Below are 17,851 nucleotides of genomic sequence, written 5' to 3'. Positions count from 1 at the left end.
GTCAGGTGAGGAATGTCAGCCCTAGGGAGTCTGGGAAATGTAGTCTTTAGCTTTTCAGCTTCTAGCAACGCAGCCTGGGAGTGGTCTAGAACTGAGTTGAGTCTAGAACCAAGCTGCAGTATCTGCTGCAAAATATGAAACCCAGGAGAAGTGCTGGTCTTTTTTGGGCACCTAAACCCCTAGCAATTGTTTTTGACATGGTTGCCCTTATATACATTCAGTTTAACATGAGTATTTTCTTCCTTAGCATATCATCTGTGTTGTTTTTGTAATTATAATTTATAGTGTATCGAGTTGATAGTTTATACCTTTCCCAAAGTCCAGAAAGCTTATAGGAAACATAGGTTAAAAATTTTTTTTTAGAAAATGAAGATATATTTGACATACTGTATAAGTTTAAGGTATATAATGTATTGATACATTAATATTATAATACAGTTGCCATTGCAGCGTTAACTGACACCTCTGTTGCATCACATAATTATCATTTCTTCTAGTGCTGGGACACAACTTTTTTTTTTTTTTTCGCATTAAAAGAATAGAAAATATTTTGAGAAAAGTTAACCAACTGCCCAGTGAGAAAATTATAAGTATCAGTTAATGCAGCTTAAATACATTTCATTTTAGTACTAAGAATAAAATTAAAATGGTTTTCTAGAAATTATAAGTGTACAAACATGATGTAATCATTTTCTTTTACTGCTGTGACATTTAGCAGCTTTGAAACAGTGCAGGTTCTTATAATTCCCATAGGACAGAAACCTGGCAGGCTTGGGTGGGTTTCTGCTTAGGATCTTAGCCAAAGTCAGGGTCCCCACAGGACTGTGTTTTCTGGAGGCTCTGGAGGAGAATTCATTTCCATGCTCATTCATGTTGATAGTAGTGTTAGTTGTTTAGTAGTGTCTGATTCTTTGCGACCCCGTGGGCTGTAGCCCACCAGGCCCTTGTGGCTGTGGAATTCTCTAGGCACTGGAGTGGGTTGCCATTCCCTTCTCCAATTCATGTTGTTGACAGAATTTAATTCCTTGTGTTTGCAGGACTGAGGTCCTCATTGCCTTGCTGGCTGTCACCTCCAGTTTCTTTTCACCTTCTAGTTGCTTCTCACATTCTTTAACTCTTGGCCACCTCTCTCCATCTCCAGAACCACCATGATGTGCTTCACGTCTCTCCTGCCTCTTCTCTCAGGGCATGTCTGTGTGACCCTAGCTGGGAAGGGTTCTCTGCTTAAAAGGCTCATGTGATTAGGTTAGTTCCACTCAGATAATTCAAGATTTAGCTCCTCACCTCAAGGTTTGTGTTCTTAATCATATCTGCCAAGGTCTTTTTCCATCTAATGTAATATATTTGCAGGTTCTAGGGATTAGGATGCAGGTATTTTCAGTTCAGTTTAGTTCAGTCACTCAGTTGTGTCCGACTCTTTGCGACCCCATGAATCACAGCACGCCAGGCCTCCCTGTCCATCACCATCTCCGGGAGTTCACTCAGACTCACGTCCATTGAGTCGGTGATACCATCCAGCCATCTCATCCTCTGTCGTCCCCTTCTCCTCCTGCCCCCAATCCCTCCCAGCATCAGAGTCTTTTCGGGGGCCACAATTCTACCCAACCCTGTATGGAGGCTTTCAAGTTGGTCTAAAATGGTGATTCTCCTAAGTGTGTGTTGTGATGATATCTTGGTAATTATTGAGTGATTCCACAATTTATCATTTTTTATTATTCAAATAACACATTAATGAATGATGTGATGTAGACCCAAATAGCCATCCTATTAGTGGTAGGAAGGTTGTTCAAATTGGAAGACTAGACCTTAATTTTTCTTTCCTTTGGCTAGAATACTACAGAAAAAGTAAGTAGAAGTAGACAGATACTAAACCAAAGGCTGGGTTTTCATAGAACAAATTTACCTTCCTTTGATCAAAAACAGCTGTGGTCACTGTCATTTCTATTTAAACAAATGTCGATAAATTGGCATTTTTCTCCTCATGAAACCTCTTGGGTTAGTACGTGGGGAGTTGGAATTATAGCTGATTGCTTTGAGATTGGCAGGAGGTTCCGCATTAGAAAGCTTTTAAATGCTGTTACTCATCCACTTGTTTAGATGAAAAACAAAATGCCTTTCAGTATGTAAAGGTGGATCATCAGAATCTTGTACCTTTGTCTGGGTCACAGTAGCATTGTTGAAGTGAATAATTTATTTCTTAATCTAAACCATAAATAGTTTAAAATGTCTTGTCAACGAAACAAACATGAGTATGTCATCGAAGGATATTAGATTAGTGAAAAAAAATTAAGAATCCACTATTTGCTTTATAAATACTTCTGAAAGAGAATCTTTGACTAATGCATTAAGATGTATTTTCCTTTACTGAATTTTCTTTTGTAAATGATTCAAGGAGGTACAGTATGCTCTTATCGCTTTCACATTTTTTTTGGTTGTTATTGGTAAAGCTGAATTTTTAAATCTGTTTAATTTCATGTCTGATAACTCCAAGTCGTCGCATGATCACTCTCTGCTCTGTTCTCTTCTTTTTACTCTTGGCATTTTCTCTCTCTTTTTTTTTAAAAAAAAAAAACAGGGTGAAGTAAGTGTCCCAGGCAGCAACTCAGCCGACCTGTTGCACTGGACCACCGCTACCACCATGAAAGTCCTCTCCAACACCACCACCACCACGAAGGCGGTGCTGCAGGCCGTCAGCGATGGGCAGTGGTGGAAGAAGTCTTTGACTTATCTACGACCCCTTCACGTGAGCGGTGCATTCTGTTTTCTTAAAGCAGTTGGGGTGGTTTATATCAATTCATTAGCATGCTCTTCAGTTGGTTTTACTATTACTTTAAGTTTATCTTCTTTAGATTATTAATCTCCTAAGAAATCTAGGCCTCCCATCAGATAGGGAATGAGTAATTGGTTTTATAGACTGTAGTTTGCTACCATACTATACTTGCAGAATACAGTGAAATAGATTTAAGTAAGGTTGCTTTATATGTCAGAATTGAAGTTTACTGAGATGGTAAGGAAAACTATGTTTATTAAGGCTTTCTCTCTTTTGCTATGTTTCTGTAGGGCAGTAGAAAGAAGAGAAGCGCTAGGAGCCATCTGGGGGCTGGCTTAGTTCTCTCCAGCTTCTGTGACAAAAATATTTTAGACTAGGTAAACAACAGACAGTTTATTTCTCACAGTGCTGGAAACTGGGAAGTCCAAGATCAAGGCCCTGGAGAATGTAGTGTTTGATGCAGGCCTGATTCCCAGTTCATAGAATGCCTTCTGTCTGCTGTGTCCTCGCATGATAGAAGAGGGGTGAGGGACTTTTGTGGAATCTCTTTTTTTATAAAGGCACTAATCTCATTTCCCAGCACTCTGCCAACATGACTTAATCACCTACCAAAGGCCCTACCTCTTAACACTATTACATAGGGGTTAGGATTTCAACATGAGTTTGGGGTGGGGGTGGGGCACAAACATTCAGTCTTCAGTGGGGCCTCTAGGTAAAGGGAATGTTTTAACCGATTCTTTCGTATTTCTGCAAGTAGAGGTCAGGACAAGCATTGAGGTTGCTTTCTGTGACATCTTAGCCCACTGTATCCCTCCTGTTCTTCCCTGCATTCTCATGCTGCTTTTCATCCTTTAGCCACATACTGGGAAACTATCAGGAAAAAGAAGCATAGGCCTTTTTTAAAGGTACCCCAAACACTTGAGTATCTCATTCATTCATTCTGCAGATACTTACCAGGCATTTTCCACGTGTCAGATGTTGTGCTTATCACTGGAAATAGAGTGGGGAAACCCTTCAGTCTGATTTCCTTCCTTTGAGTCCCCTGTGTCTCAGTGGAGGCAAAAAAGAAACCAACAGATAAAATATTTGTATGATAATGAGATGGCAGGTGGTGATGAGTACCATGCAGAGAACTTAAGCAAGGTAGTGGAATAGTGAGTGATAACGGAGGAGTGAAGTTCTGATTCCAACAGGGGAGTTGGTTTCTCAGAAGAGGAATCGCTCTGAGCAGAAAGTTGAGTGAGCCAAGCAGACAAGTGCATTTTGAAGAAAGAGCCTGATGTCTTTGTAGATGAGAAAGGAGGCCAAGGTGAGGGAGAGCAGCATGATGAGTGGGAAGATGGTTGGAAATGAGGTTGGAGGGATGGTGAAGAGACCCACCATGTAAAGCCTTCCATAGATGGTGAAGAGAACTACAGATCTGCTTCTCAGCAACACAGAGTTGTTTGAAAATTCAGACAATGCAGTCGTGTGATCCAAGGTTAGTTTTAATACATCTGTTTAACTGCTGTGCAGAGAGTTATCAGTAGTGAAGCAAAAAGATGCTTCTCTCTTCCAGGACTCCAGCTGAGAGATGTTGCTGGCTTAGATTAGGGTAGCCATGAGGGACATGAGAAGTCTTTGGTTTGAGGGTGTACTTTGTGTACTGATGGTCTGAATGTGGGATATACAGGAGAGAATGGAGGATAATCACCCAGAAGAAGCTACTGACTGATGGGCTGTGAGCTTGACTTTGGGTGAAGTCTGTGCATCTTATCACTGCATCCGTCACACTGGGTTTTGATTAGGGTTATTTTCTGTCTCACCTGTTGGGGCTTTCTGAGAGTTCATGTCTTAGAGTTCATTAAATAAAGCAGTCTGAGTGCTGAAGAATTAATGCTTTTGAACTGCGGTATTGGAGAAAACTCTTAAGACTCCCTTGGACTGCAAGGAGACCATACCAGTCAAACCTAAAGGAAATCAGTCCTGAATATTCATTGGAAAGACTGATGCTGAAGTTCCAATACTTTGGCCACCTGATGTGAAGAGCCGACTCATTAGAAAAGATCATGATGCTGGAAAAGATTGAAGACAGGAGGAGAAGGAGTCAACAGAGGATGAGATGGTTGGATGGCATCACTGACTTGATGGATATGAGTTTAAGCATGTTTTGGGAGATAGTGAAGGACAGGGAAGTTTGTCATGCTACAGTCCGTGGGGTTGCCAAGAGTCAGACATGACTGAGCTAATGAAGAACAACAACATCTTAGACAAAGTGTTTAGCACTGTGTCTAGTATATAGTTTTCTCTGAAGAAACTATTTTAACATCATTTGCAGTAGCAGCTTGATTGTTTCCTGGATTTATGCTTGCCCTAAGTGCATGCTCCATGAACTTGGAGGATTGGGTGAATGTCTTCTTCTTGGCTCTTCCAATAAGGGACTTTACAGTCTGTTTGAGGAGAGCAAAGCATAAAGGTAATTAACCATAGTAGGGATACTAAAATATTGCTAATGAAGAATACTGAAGACCAGTCTAATAAAGGTGTTCGTGTGGGTTGTAGTTGTGGGGACGGTGGGGCTGGTGAAGGGAGCCCAGTCTTACCTTGCCTCCATCTGCTGTGGTTTCAGCAGGTGTGGTCTGTGGCAGGCCTGGGAGGAGAGGTGGGCAGGCAGCATGGACCATTGCCCTTGTAATGGGAGGAAGGCGTAGAGGCCAGTGGAATGGACAGAGTAGTTGCACGGAGTGTTAGCCTTTAATGGTAATTAGCATTTAGTGAATTTGAATGTTATTCTGTGTAGTTTAGATTTGATACTGCTGACTGCACTATTCAGAGCTACTAAAGGTTTTTTGGAGCAAGGGAACAGCATATACAGAATGATGTTTTAGAAAGGTTATCCTGACTTGTATAGAAAACTGGCCATGTGTGTAACACCGATTGCTTCAGTGTTTCTGATTCAGTGATGTCAAAGTGACCAGAAGAATCAAAAAGCACTTCAGGGTGAGGTTGAAGTGCTGCTCCTAGAACGTGGTGATGATTCTTAATATTCTCCGCTGGGTTTCGGCGTCCCTCTGACACTCTCTCTTCGGCTCCCACAGTACACGTTGATCTGTTTCTCCTGAAATCTGTTTGTTCTTTCTTCCTTCCCTTCCTCCTCCACCTCCCCTCCCAGCTCTCTTTCTTTTATCCACTGATCGTCACTTTGTTCTGTTTAGGGTCAAGAATTTGGTGGTGTTTACCAAATTGGAACCAGAGCCAATGAAGGCCTAGAAAAACAAGGCTGTCATCCTTTTTATGAATCTGTCATCTCCAGTCCCTTTGTTGTGGAGGTAAGGGCAGTGTGCCTAAGAACATAGATTTAACTATCATGGTGGTTGTGAGCATTTTACTACAAACAAAATATGCAGTTTTTTTTAAGATGTACTTCTTTTGTTCATACTCATGTTTTGCATTGGTTTTATGTGATTCGTTACAACGTGTTATGAGACTAAAATCTGTTTTACAGTTTTACGTAGAATATTATGCTTTAGTAAGTGAGAAGCTATAATTCAAGTTATAAGAAGATAAAAATCCTATCATTATCTTTTCTAAGAATATCTTCATAGAGAAAAAGCCATCCCATCAAATGATATCACTGCTTCTCTTGTCTAGTCTGAAGTGACCTATGACACCTATCAGCATATCCCAGTAGAAAGCTTGGCAGAAGTGTTGCTGAGAACTGGGAAACTGGCAGAAACTAAAACCGAAGGAGAAGAAGTATTTCCAACAACAGAAGGTATGGAAGGTTCTAGTTCCCCAACAGTGTGTAACTCAGAATAATAGGTGAGACTGTATGAATGAGTGAGAGTTAGGAAAACGAGTAGCATTTTCAGTAATTTTGAATATCTCAACTTGACATCATCATTCATACATTTATTTATTCATTGATTTAAATCATTTATTGAGTACCTACTATTTTCTGGATACTTGTAATATTAAAGATTTAAAAGGAGAAATGAGATACAATTCCTATTTAGGCTGCTAATCATGTAAAGTGATTCCTACCGGGAATGATATAGAAAAATGAGCTCAATGGATACTGCTTTCTTTCCTGGTTTTATGGGTTAATCAAGAACTCTTATGTACCTGTTTCATGGACTATAGATGTGAATTTCGTCTTAAGAATTTTCTACATGGTACCGTATCGTTCCATGTGAAAGTTTTTGAAAAGAATGAAAATGTGTGCGGTTGACCAAAGACCACTTGCCATTTGTACTTTTTTCTTCTTTAACCTCTTTACTTCTTTTCAAGGTTCCAGGGTAATTGCCTTGACTATTTTTATTTTTCGATTTTCCCTCTCTGCTTTGCCAGCCTTAGTAGGTACTTCAGGACTTAAAGATAACTGGGGCTCCAGCTATCTTGTCTATATTTTAGGTATCTGTAAGGAGTAAAGAAGGGAAAAACAGTTTTCTTGGCAGTCTTGTCCAGGACTTCCACTTCCATATAACCTATAACTGCTAATGAGCCTGGATGATGCTGTGTTTTAATGAACACATTGCAGTGTGGAGTAGACCTTGGAAAAAATGTATGTGGGGAATAGAAATGCCATGTTCCTGGAAACCTGATACTATAACTTATTTTTAGATCATCCTTTCTTTCAATCATTATTTATATGCAGTTGGAAAGAGAGGAAGCAAATACTCTGCAGAGCCTGGGATACTGGAGGCTTTTACAAAGTTACCGTTTTTCTTCAGTTCTGAGATGCATATCATGATCTATAGTTTCTCTGCCTTGTTGTTCAGTCGTTAAGTCAAGTCCAACTCTTTGCGACCCCTGGACTGCAGCATGCCAGGCTTCCCTGTCCTTCACTATCTCCTGGAGTTTGCTCAAACCCATGTCCATTGAGATGGTGAGGCCATCCAACCATCTCATCCTTTCTTGGCTTCTCTCGCCCTCAATCTTTCCCAGCATTAGGGTCTTTAACAGTGAGTTAGCTCTTTGCATCAGGTAGCCTAAGTATTGGAGCTTCAGCATCAGTTCTTCCAGTGAATATTCACAGTTGATTTCCTTTAGGATTGGCTGGTTTGATCTCCTTGCTGCTCAGGGGCTTTCAAGAATCTTCTCCAATGCCATAGTTTGAAAGCATCAATTCTTCAGCACTCAGCCTTCTTTATGGTCCAACTCTTACATCCGTACATGACTACTGGGAAAACCATAGCTTTGACTAGATGGACCTTTGTCAGCAAAGTGCTATCTCTGCTTTTTAATATGCTGTCTAGGTTTGCCATAGCTTTCCTTCCGAAGAGCAAGCATCTTTTAATTTCATGTCTGCAGTTACCAGCCGCAGAGACTTTGGAGCCCAAGAAAATAAAGTCTGTCACTGATTCTACTTTTTCCCCTTCTATTTGCCATGAAGTGATGGGACCAGATGCCATGAGCTTAATTTTTTGAATGTTGAGTTTTCAGCCAGCTTTTTTTCTTTCCTGTTTCACCTTCATCAAGAGGCTCTTTAAGTTCTTCCTCGCTTTTCTGAAATTAGTGTTCAAGTCACAGTTGAATACTAATTCACAGGTACGTTCATGTTTCTTTTTTGCCTCCAAGAAGCTATTGCTAAATCATGACACATTTTACAAGTGATATTGAATTATAAGAGTATAGTTGCATTGCTGTTTCCCCTTTTAATTATTTATTTCTTCTTTCTTTTCTTTAAAAATATTGTAATACATTACTCATGGATTAAATTATGATTGATTATTAGAATAGCTTATACGGATAAAATCTAAGACCCTAAGAAAATACTGGTTAGACATGGAAATATCATCTGTTAATTGGTGTAATAAAGGACTGAATTAATAACCAGGAATTTGGAAACATTGACTTATGTATTATCTTAACACATTATCAATTAGAGGATTTTTGCAGAACCTAAGGCCTGTGATGAGCAATTTGCTGTATAAGTGAATACTGAAACACTCTGGTCAAGAACATTGGGGTAAAATGAAAGTGAAGTCGCTCAGTCGTGTCCGACCCTCAGCAACCCCATGGACCGCAGCTTTCCAGGCTCCTCCGTTCATGGGATTTTCTAGGCAAGAGTACTGGGGTGGGGTGCCATTGCCTTCTCCAACTCTGAAAGTGAAGTGAAAGTGGCTCAGTCATGCCCGACTCTTTACGACCCCATGGACTGTCCATGGAATTCTCTAGGGCCGAATACTAGAGTGGGTAGCCTTTCCCTTCTCCAAACATTGGGGTAACAAAAGATAGATTAGTACATCTCCAGTCAAGAATATGTTAGTTTATGATTTAGCTTATGACATATATATATGTGTGTGTATGTATGTGCATACCTCTCTTACAAAAAAAGCCGAGAGTGGAACCACATGCTAAAGGTTTGAAAGATGGCTGTGTCCTTGGAGAGACTCTGTCACACTGATTTCTCAGTTTGTTAAAGCTTCTGCTGTTTTCCAGAGCTGTTTTTGGAGGAAGGTGGAGAGTACTTGAGAATAAGGTCCTGGTGGGGCACAGCTTTCTAAATTATTTGGTCTCCCCCTTTTCATGGTGTTCTTAAAGTACCTGACCATCTTTGTGGTAGCTGATAACTAAATGATGAGGCCTCAGAATGACCTGGAAGTATGAAGCAAGTAGAGATTGTTGTGGAGGAGCTGTATGGATTGGGGGATAATACAGTGATAAATCGAGGATCCCTTCCTGTTCCCTTTCTCACCATATGTACATCATTCATTGAAACATTGGTCCTTGAGCCACCTACTGTCCTTGTACCTGGAGTATAACATTTAATTATAACTCAAAGTTGGTGATACCTTTTGACTACTTTCATCTAATTTTACCTTCCCCTACCCCCTGCCTCTGGTAACCACAAATATAATCTCTTTTTCTGTGAGTTTGTTTCTGGAGTGTAATTGACCTACAAAATTGTTAGTTCCTGGTATAGAGCATCATGATTTGATATTTCCAGATGTTACAAAATGATCATGTTTGGTTTCTCTTGAGGATGCTAATATATTTGAGACAGATATCACTAGCTATTTTATAGTATCAAGTATTTGTTAGAAACTCAACAGATTTGATGAATGATATAGGTTAAATGACCTAAATTAAAAATTATAGAAATGTGACTCCTGACTTTGGTTCAGAAGTAGGTCATGATACAAATTAAACTTCCCAACACGATCTGACTTTATAGAATTTTTTAATAAAGTTGATGAAAAGATTTTTTATGGAGACTAGCTGAAGAAAATTGATCATTATTTATTTAGCTAAATGAATGATTTAATGGCTAATGATTTCTAAATCAATAATATGGGCAGCTTTCCTCTGTGAATTCCATTCTGGAATTAAATTTATCATAGAGTGCTTTCCAGAGACACTTATTTTGCAGAGAGTTAGTGCTTGGAGGCTTAGGCATAGATTTCATCTGATTTTGGCTATATTACATGTCTAGAAAATGCAGTGTATTTTCTGCAAGGTTAGAAAATAAGCATTGCAAATTAAATTCATACACAGTGCTAAATGTAGGACAGGTCTTTGTATTATTTTTTTAAATAAATACATGTATTTTAAATGGTAATGAAAAATCACTGCAATACAGTCTACAGCCAGCAAGATATCTGGTGGATCCCATCCTGTTGAAACCCTGTGGTTTCTGGTCTACTTCAGATCCTCATTGATAATTTTGTCATATGTAGCTTTACATGGCTCACAGATTCAAGGTCTGAGAAGCTTCCTATATGTGGGGGTTTGAACTGCGCCTCAGTGAGGGCTGCTGAGAAAATTGGGATGGGGTCAAGTATGGGCAGTTATGATGTGTCTCCCTTTTCCCCTCCTCCCGTCTCTCCCCTCTCATCTTCCCTCAAGCCCCCCACCAAGTTGGTTTCCTTCAATAATTCAGTTGTTAGTCAGGAGGGGTTCTGGGTCAGTACTTGGATTGTAGGGATTAATGAGCTGTGATCTGGCTGTGGGAGAAAAAAGTGTCATAAAGTGACTTAAGGATCAGGGAAGAGACATGATCCCTTTCCTTTCAACCTGGGGACGTAGGAGATGCTGTTGTGCCTGATACCGGTGATGGTGGCCTTTCCCTTCTTGGAGCAGCAGGGAGGCCACAGGCTTTGTGTGGCTGGAAACTCAGCTGCCTGAGTGCTGGAGAGGAGGTACGTGTATACTTGTCCACACGGAACCCTGTTTGGGAAGTAACTGTTGGGGAGCTTGAGCATTTGACCCTGTTTTCAGAAGGATTTTTTTCCCCTTTTCTTCCATAAATATTTTATTAAGGACATTTTCAAATGCATAGAAAAGTCAAGAACTTCTACAGTGAACCTCCCATATACACTCCACCTGGATTTCAACAGTTAATATTTTACTACACTTGCTCTAGTCCTCCCACCAAATACAGCTTCTTTCTCTGACACATTTCAGAGTTGTAGGCATTGTTACTCTTCACCTCTTGGCATGCACTGTGCGTATCTTTAACTAGAGTCAATATTTCTTTTTTATTTTTTATTTTACAATGGATTTATTATTTATTTTTTTCATTTACAAACAATGAAATGCAAAAATCCTAAGTGTAGACATAAGACTGTGACTTTCGACAAGCACAGCACCTGTGTAACCCTGACTCCTTTCAAGATGCAGAACATTACTGTCACCCCAGAAAGTCGATGCCTCTTTCCTGAAAACACCCACCCCACACTTCTAATCAGAACTGGCAAATGTTCAGTTTTTCCCCTGCTGTAGATGAGTTTTGACTCCTCTAGAATTCATTCGGTGGAATCATACAGGATATATTCTTTTATGTGAAACGAGATTTATCTGCTTCTATCAGTAGGTTTTTTTCTACTCTTTCTTTCTTTCTTATTTCTTAATAACTGAAAGGTATTCCACTGTATGAATATACCGCAGTTTACCCATTCTCCTGGTGAGGGACATGGGAGCTTTTTCCAACTGAGGGTTGTTCTGAAAAAGCTGCTGTGAACTCTTACACAGTGTTTTTGTGAACCTGTGTTTTTACGGACCTTTGTTTTTATTTCTCTGGGTAACTATCTAAGGGTGGAGCTATGAGCCAAAGTTTTTTAAGAAACTGTCAGACCTCTCTTGTTGGCTGTTGTGGTTTTTCTGGGCTGTGGTTCTTTAAGACTTCCAGTTCTTCTTCTGAATTTTACCTGCCTAGCAAGGAGCAGACAGAAGCTTGCCCTCAGGATAGAAGCTGCAAAGATGGGAAACTCACTGGTGTCATTTCATTTTCCAAATGGCATCTATCCTCTAGTTTTTGTCTGCTTGCTTTCAGTGCCTCGCCAGTGCCTTAAGATACCTGCTTTTTATGCTTTATCCAGAGTACATAGTTTTCATCTGCAGGAGGGCTGTACAAGTAAGATAACCCAATCCCAGAAGAATTTAAATCAGATGTAGTATTCTGGATTTCACTGGAGTTCGTCTGATGAGAGTGGGGCAAAAGTCTGAGTCATCAATTCCCCAGAAAGACGAACCAGAAAGCCAGGGTACCTTTCTCTTAGGATTAATTCTGAGGAGTCAGCTCATATCAATGAAGCTTACCCTGTGGAGAGGATTTTGGACTCACTTTAAGCGATCTTCATCTTCTGTGGTTGAAGTAGATGTCAAGAGGCCTCTTGAGAAATGGGCCAAAAGGATATTCAAGTGGGTGAGATATGCCAGCTAAATGGCAGTCCTGGTGGAAATGCTGCAACAAGGACTTGGCTTAAAATGAGAATTTGAAAAACACATGGCAATTTGGCGATAGCTATAAAAATTATAGTTGTGAGTATTGTTTGACCTAGTAATTCCGCTTCTAGGAATTTATTCCATGAATTCACAAACATGGAAAATATGGCACATGTTCATTGCTTGTAATAGCATAAGATTGTCGATAGCCTGATACATACCGATGGAGAGAGATATCAGTTTTGTATGTCTCATTTTCTGTCTGTGTTAGTCAGCCTGGGCTGACAGGACAGAATACTATAGACCAGGTGGCTTAAACAGCAGAAATTCCCGGTCTCACAGTTTGGAGACTGGAAATCAGATGCCAGTGTGGTTGGGTTCTGGTGAGTTATCTCTTCCTGGCTAGCACACAGCTGCCTTCTCACTGTGTCTTTACCTCAGGGCAGAGAGAGAGGGAGAGGGAGGCAGAAGGTATTAAGAGGGCAGAGTATGGGTTTTCATGGGAAATAACAGGCGAGGTCTGGTAGGCATGCTTGAGCAAGCTTGAGATGAAGAGTTTGGGTAACTTTGGTGGACTCTGGGCTATGGGGTGATTTCTGGCTATCTAGCAGTTGGCTCTGGGGTGATCAGGGCAGAGGTGATATTGCGCCTGGAGTGCAGAAGCCTGAGAAAGGGGCTGGTTCAGAGAATTGGCTCCGAGCCGGTTGGTTTGCACATCAGTGGTGTGCCTGCAGGGAAGCTGTTTGCTTTACTTGGCAGCTGACTAGTCTGCCATTAGCCCAGATTGACAAGACTCTTCCCCCTCAAATGTCAGTGCATTATAAATTGCAGAAAAGTTTTAAAATTGATGAATACTGTTGTGAATATGGGGCTTCCCTGGTGGCTCATTCAGTAAAGAATCTGCCTGTGATGCACGAGACCCGAGTTCAATCTCTGGGTTGGGAAGATCTCCTGGAGAAGGAAATAGCAGCCCACTGCAGTACTCTTGCCTGGAGAATTCCATGGACAGAGGAGCCTGACAGTCTACAGTCCACGGGGTCACAAGAGTCAGACACAAGAGCTGTATATATGAAATGAAACTTTTGTGGTTATTATTCACTTGGAGCAAATATTTCTATTTTAAAGTGATTATTTTCACTATTTGTAAAAATAACAATGATTCTTTGGACTCCTGGGTGATTTTTGTCAATACTTTTAGCACATGGAAATTAATTATTTCTTTTCCCTTTTGCCTGCTAACAGCTTTGTATTCAATGATATATGTTCAAGAAACACTGGTGACCATCTTTTGAGTTGAATCTGTGAAATAATGTAACTATTTGAAAAATAAACCTATTGGAACTTATGTTTTCAGATCTAGTTTTTCCCTCACAAAGGTCTCTCAAGGGAACTCTGCTTTATTCCAGCCACGTCGTCATGACTGTTCTTTGTTGTTTTTGTTTTTTGTTGGGTTGTTCTCCTTTTGAAATTTCCTTCAGGATCTGGAGCATATGCTTAGGAATATCTTCAGGGGTAGCTTATTTTTTCATCCCTTGAAGGTGCTTTGATTTTTGGAAATCGCCAAATGCACATTAAATGGAGTGTAAGATTGAGTTGATGATAAGATTAAAAACAAAAAGAAAACAAGGAAAGAAAGGAAAAAAAAAAAAAGGATCTGACTGGAAGTTAGTAATGGGACTGGGTGATTTTCCCAGGCAGGGCTCAGACCAGCTCCAAACACAACTCTGAGAGGGACGTTCCTCCATTAGCTGGGGCATCGGCCATTCACTTGGAATAAGGGCTCCTGAGCCATGAAGAGACAGGGCAGGTTTTGATGAGTAGGTTTAGATTCTAAAAGCCAGAAAAAGGGGGTGGTTTGAAAACTGGCTTCTTTTGTACATAAGGAAGGGAAATATCTGAAGGAAGTAAAAATAAAGTGGAAAAAAGCTAGATGAGGTTGGAGGTTGCAATTTTAGAGGAAATGAGTATTTAGAGAACTCAGATTCTCTTACTAGAGGTGCTGTGCAAGAAGCCTCATTCCCTTTTAGATGAGTCATGCACAGGACATGTCGAGTTTTAGGTCACTTCTCATACTCCACCCACTTAGAGCTGGCTGATCTGGGCTCAGCCAGTAAAGAATCCACCTGCAATGCAGGAGACCAGGGTTCAATCCCTGAGTTGGGAAGATCCCCTGGAGAAGGGAAAGGCTACCCACTCCAGTATTCTGGCCTGGAGAACTGTATAGTCCATGGGGTTGCAAAGAGTTGGACACGACTGAGCGACTTTCAGTTTCCTGTAAAACACCATAAAATTATATGGTGTATTTACGAAGTGAAATATTACTTACTTTGAATTATTTAGATGCTGTTTACCTTCATTAGTGAAGATCAGGAGAGTCTGTGTCCTCTATAGAAAAAGTTTACACTGTGATTACAGTGACTATCTGGTATTGGTCACTTAAGGTCCTAAATGAATGCCTCCTTATTAATACAAAGTGGATATAAACACAGATGTTATTTGCAGTGTTGTTTTATTAAATCCATAACATTGATAGGTTGTTGCTTATATAAAGAACTTATATAAAAGTTGTAGATGGTTGGGATATTTTAAGATGTTATATAATCAAAGCGTGAGACTGGTTTTCTTTTCGTGGAGTGTGGTACAGAGAAAGAACCCAGCCTATTGTCATGACTGTAGTAATCAAGAGAGTTATTCTAAGTCTGCTCTTGCAAATCTGTGTTGTTGTTCTGACCATGAGTCCTCACATGGTCATCTTCCACAGTAGCTGTCATTGATATCCAGAATTGTATAGCATGGCCTGGGTCTCTAAAACCAAAAGATTAGCTGGAAGAGACATCCTCACTGATCTGTTTGCACTTAGACTTTGTAGCTGCACTAACAGTATTCACATTTGTAAGTAGCAAATGGCATAATGTGTCTGAGTTAAGGCAAGACCACCATTTAACGTAGTTTCATATAATCTGTACTCCGATGGTGCTGAATAGACTTTCTCATAAAGCATCTTAAAAAGTTCTCTGAAGATAATTACAGTTGAAATTATGAAGGACTAAAATCGTGACACTTAGTAACCATGACTGTCACATGGATCCGCAAAGAAAATAATGAATTTTTTTTTTTTTCCTGCATCCAGTTCTCTTACAGCTAGCAAGTGACGCTTTACCAAATGATATGACTTTGGCTCTTGCTTATCTCCTGGCTTTACCACAGGTAAGTTTGCCCTTACCAAGAAAAAAGGACTTAAAAAATGAATAAACTGAAAGTTTCTACTGGGGATTTTCACCAGTGAATTGTTATTGCATGTTTCCTTTCCTTCTGGTTGTTCCTCTGCATAATAGAAGGGCTCTGGTCAGTATCTGAAGAGTCAAGTCTGCAGTGTTAGCTAAAATCTTGATTTTAAAATCTTCTTTCACATGCATAGGATCTGCCTTTATAATCTGTCTGAATTTTAATGTAGTCATGTTAAGATGCACTTGAGTCGATTTGATAGAAAGTTTGAACCAATAGAAATGTAATGGTTTATGATGGTTGTGCCGATTTCCTTTCAGCTGAGCTCTTTCTTTTGTGCTCCCTTGTAGGTGTTAGATGCTAACAAGTGCTTTGAAAAGCAGTCCCACTCTGCTCTCTCTCTCCAGTTGGCTGCTTATTACTATAGCCTCCAGATCTACGCCCAGTTGGCTCCATGTTTCAGGGACAAATGCCATCCTCTTTACAGAGTAAGTCCTCACAGTTTCCACTTAATTAATGAGAAAAGGTAAAGCTTTTCTAAAGTAGTTAAAACACGTATTTACCTCTTTGGAGGGACTAAAGCGCCTTGTATTCAGAATGTATTCACTGTGGCTATGTTAGATGGAGTTGCTTTTCCAGGCATTAATAAGAGGCAGAAGTTCTAGTATGTAAGGTGAATGTTGCTGCTGCTGCCACTGCTAAGTCGCTTCAGTAGTGTCCGACTCTGTGCAACTCCAGAGACAGCAGCCCACCAGGATTCTCCAGGCAAGAACACTGGAGTGGGTTGCCATTTCCTTCTCCAATGCATGAAAGTGAAAGTGAAGACGCTCAGTCGTGTCTGACTGTTAGCGACCCCATGGACTGCAGCCTACCAGGCTCCTCCATCCGTGGGATTTTCCAGGCAAGAGTACTGGAGTGGGGTGCCATCGTCTTCTCCGAAGGTGAATGTTGATTCACCCCTAACTTCTCTGACATTTATTTTATTTTACAGTATTCTTAGGAAAGGCTGAGGTAATAGAGGGAAAATGGAGAACTAGCTTTGTAACTACCTTCTCAAGAGGAAGATGGCTCTAATTTAGGCCAGTATGCAGTGTTGTTCTTTGAACAGCATTGCACTCTTATTTATTTTTAAGCCAGAGAGGTATGAGTAGAAATTGTGCAGATGAAATGTTGAGACACACTATGCCTACTTAACTCCCATGATTTTGACACCTTTTATTTAAGTTTATTGTTAATTTCTGAGTGAGTGCACCTAAGCTTGGCCTTAAGTTACATTGCCTTCTTTTTTGGACCTGAAAATGTTTCAGGTGCTGCTAGAAAATGGAAGGCCTCTAGGTTTACTTGTATGCACCAGCTTTAAGCATCAGCATTCAGAAATGATCTCCTTTTTATACTGGATATTTTAAGAGAATTACCACTTTAAGAATAGATAAGCAAATAGCTTGGACTTTCAAATCTGCACAGATTCAAGGTTCAGTGTCTATTGAGGCAGGATTCTTCCTCCCCTGACCCAGAGCAGACTGCAGAGAAAGAATTTGGATGCCTCGGCCATCCAAAACATATCTAAGCGCCTGTAAGTATATGCAAACATTTGATTCATGGCAAAATCTATGGCTTTCATTCATCAGTTTTTATTTAAAAAGAGAAAGGGGAATGAGGGAACTCTCTGCCACACAGGTTACTCTCCCAAGGGCATCATCATTATGAGTGGGTATTGTTTTCAGAAATTAGGATGAAATTTGGGCCAAGAAAAGGACTGTCTTTTTAAGGCTAGTTCATATATTACTTTCTTTGGGAAATTTTGAATTTTTTTTTTTTTTGATAGCTACTGCTGCTGTTTTGTACTACTTTTTTTTACCCTATACTCTAGTAATTTTCCTTTGTTTAGCTTTTATATCACAGGTATGTTTTTGTTTGAAATAAGGAGTTGACCTACCAGGGTATACATTGAGGGAAAGAAGTGATTATATATAGGTGGAAGTGTGACAGGTTAATTTCTGGAACAGTGTACTTACTTAATGGAACAAACATCGTCTCTTCCTTTCTGTTTCTTCTGCATCCTTTTCCAGGCGTCTGGCAGAGCAGCCTTTCCAGAATGGAGGTCTGGGCTTCCTCTCCTCCACTGCCAGTGCTTCAGTGATTTCCCATGGCCTTAGCGAGGTCGTCTGGCCTCTGTCTTGTTTCCTCACCTTCATTTTCCTTTTGTTC

At 40.2% G+C, this 17,851-nt stretch overlaps 1 protein-coding gene across 1 annotated transcript in view; it reads left to right on the top strand.

The window, feature by feature from the left end:
* The window catches only part of NBAS (NBAS subunit of NRZ tethering complex), a 341,977-nt gene that overhangs the window by 200,245 nt on the left and 123,881 nt on the right, over positions 1 to 17,851 (top strand). Inside the window, exons 36-40 of the mRNA XM_069580217.1 lie at positions 2,576 to 2,743; positions 5,965 to 6,078; positions 6,401 to 6,524; positions 15,549 to 15,625; positions 15,994 to 16,131. Of these exons, the coding sequence (XP_069436318.1) occupies positions 2,576 to 2,743; positions 5,965 to 6,078; positions 6,401 to 6,524; positions 15,549 to 15,625; positions 15,994 to 16,131 (621 nt within the window). The remainder of the gene's footprint in view (positions 1 to 2,575; positions 2,744 to 5,964; positions 6,079 to 6,400; positions 6,525 to 15,548; positions 15,626 to 15,993; positions 16,132 to 17,851) is intronic.

Source organism: Ovis canadensis, chromosome 3 (assembly GCF_042477335.2).
Source record: "Ovis canadensis isolate MfBH-ARS-UI-01 breed Bighorn chromosome 3, ARS-UI_OviCan_v2, whole genome shotgun sequence".
Classification (NCBI taxonomy): Eukaryota; Metazoa; Chordata; class Mammalia; order Artiodactyla; family Bovidae; genus Ovis; species Ovis canadensis.
The sequence above is the reverse complement of the archived record's forward strand: the minus strand, read 5'-3'. Positions and strand labels throughout refer to the sequence as shown.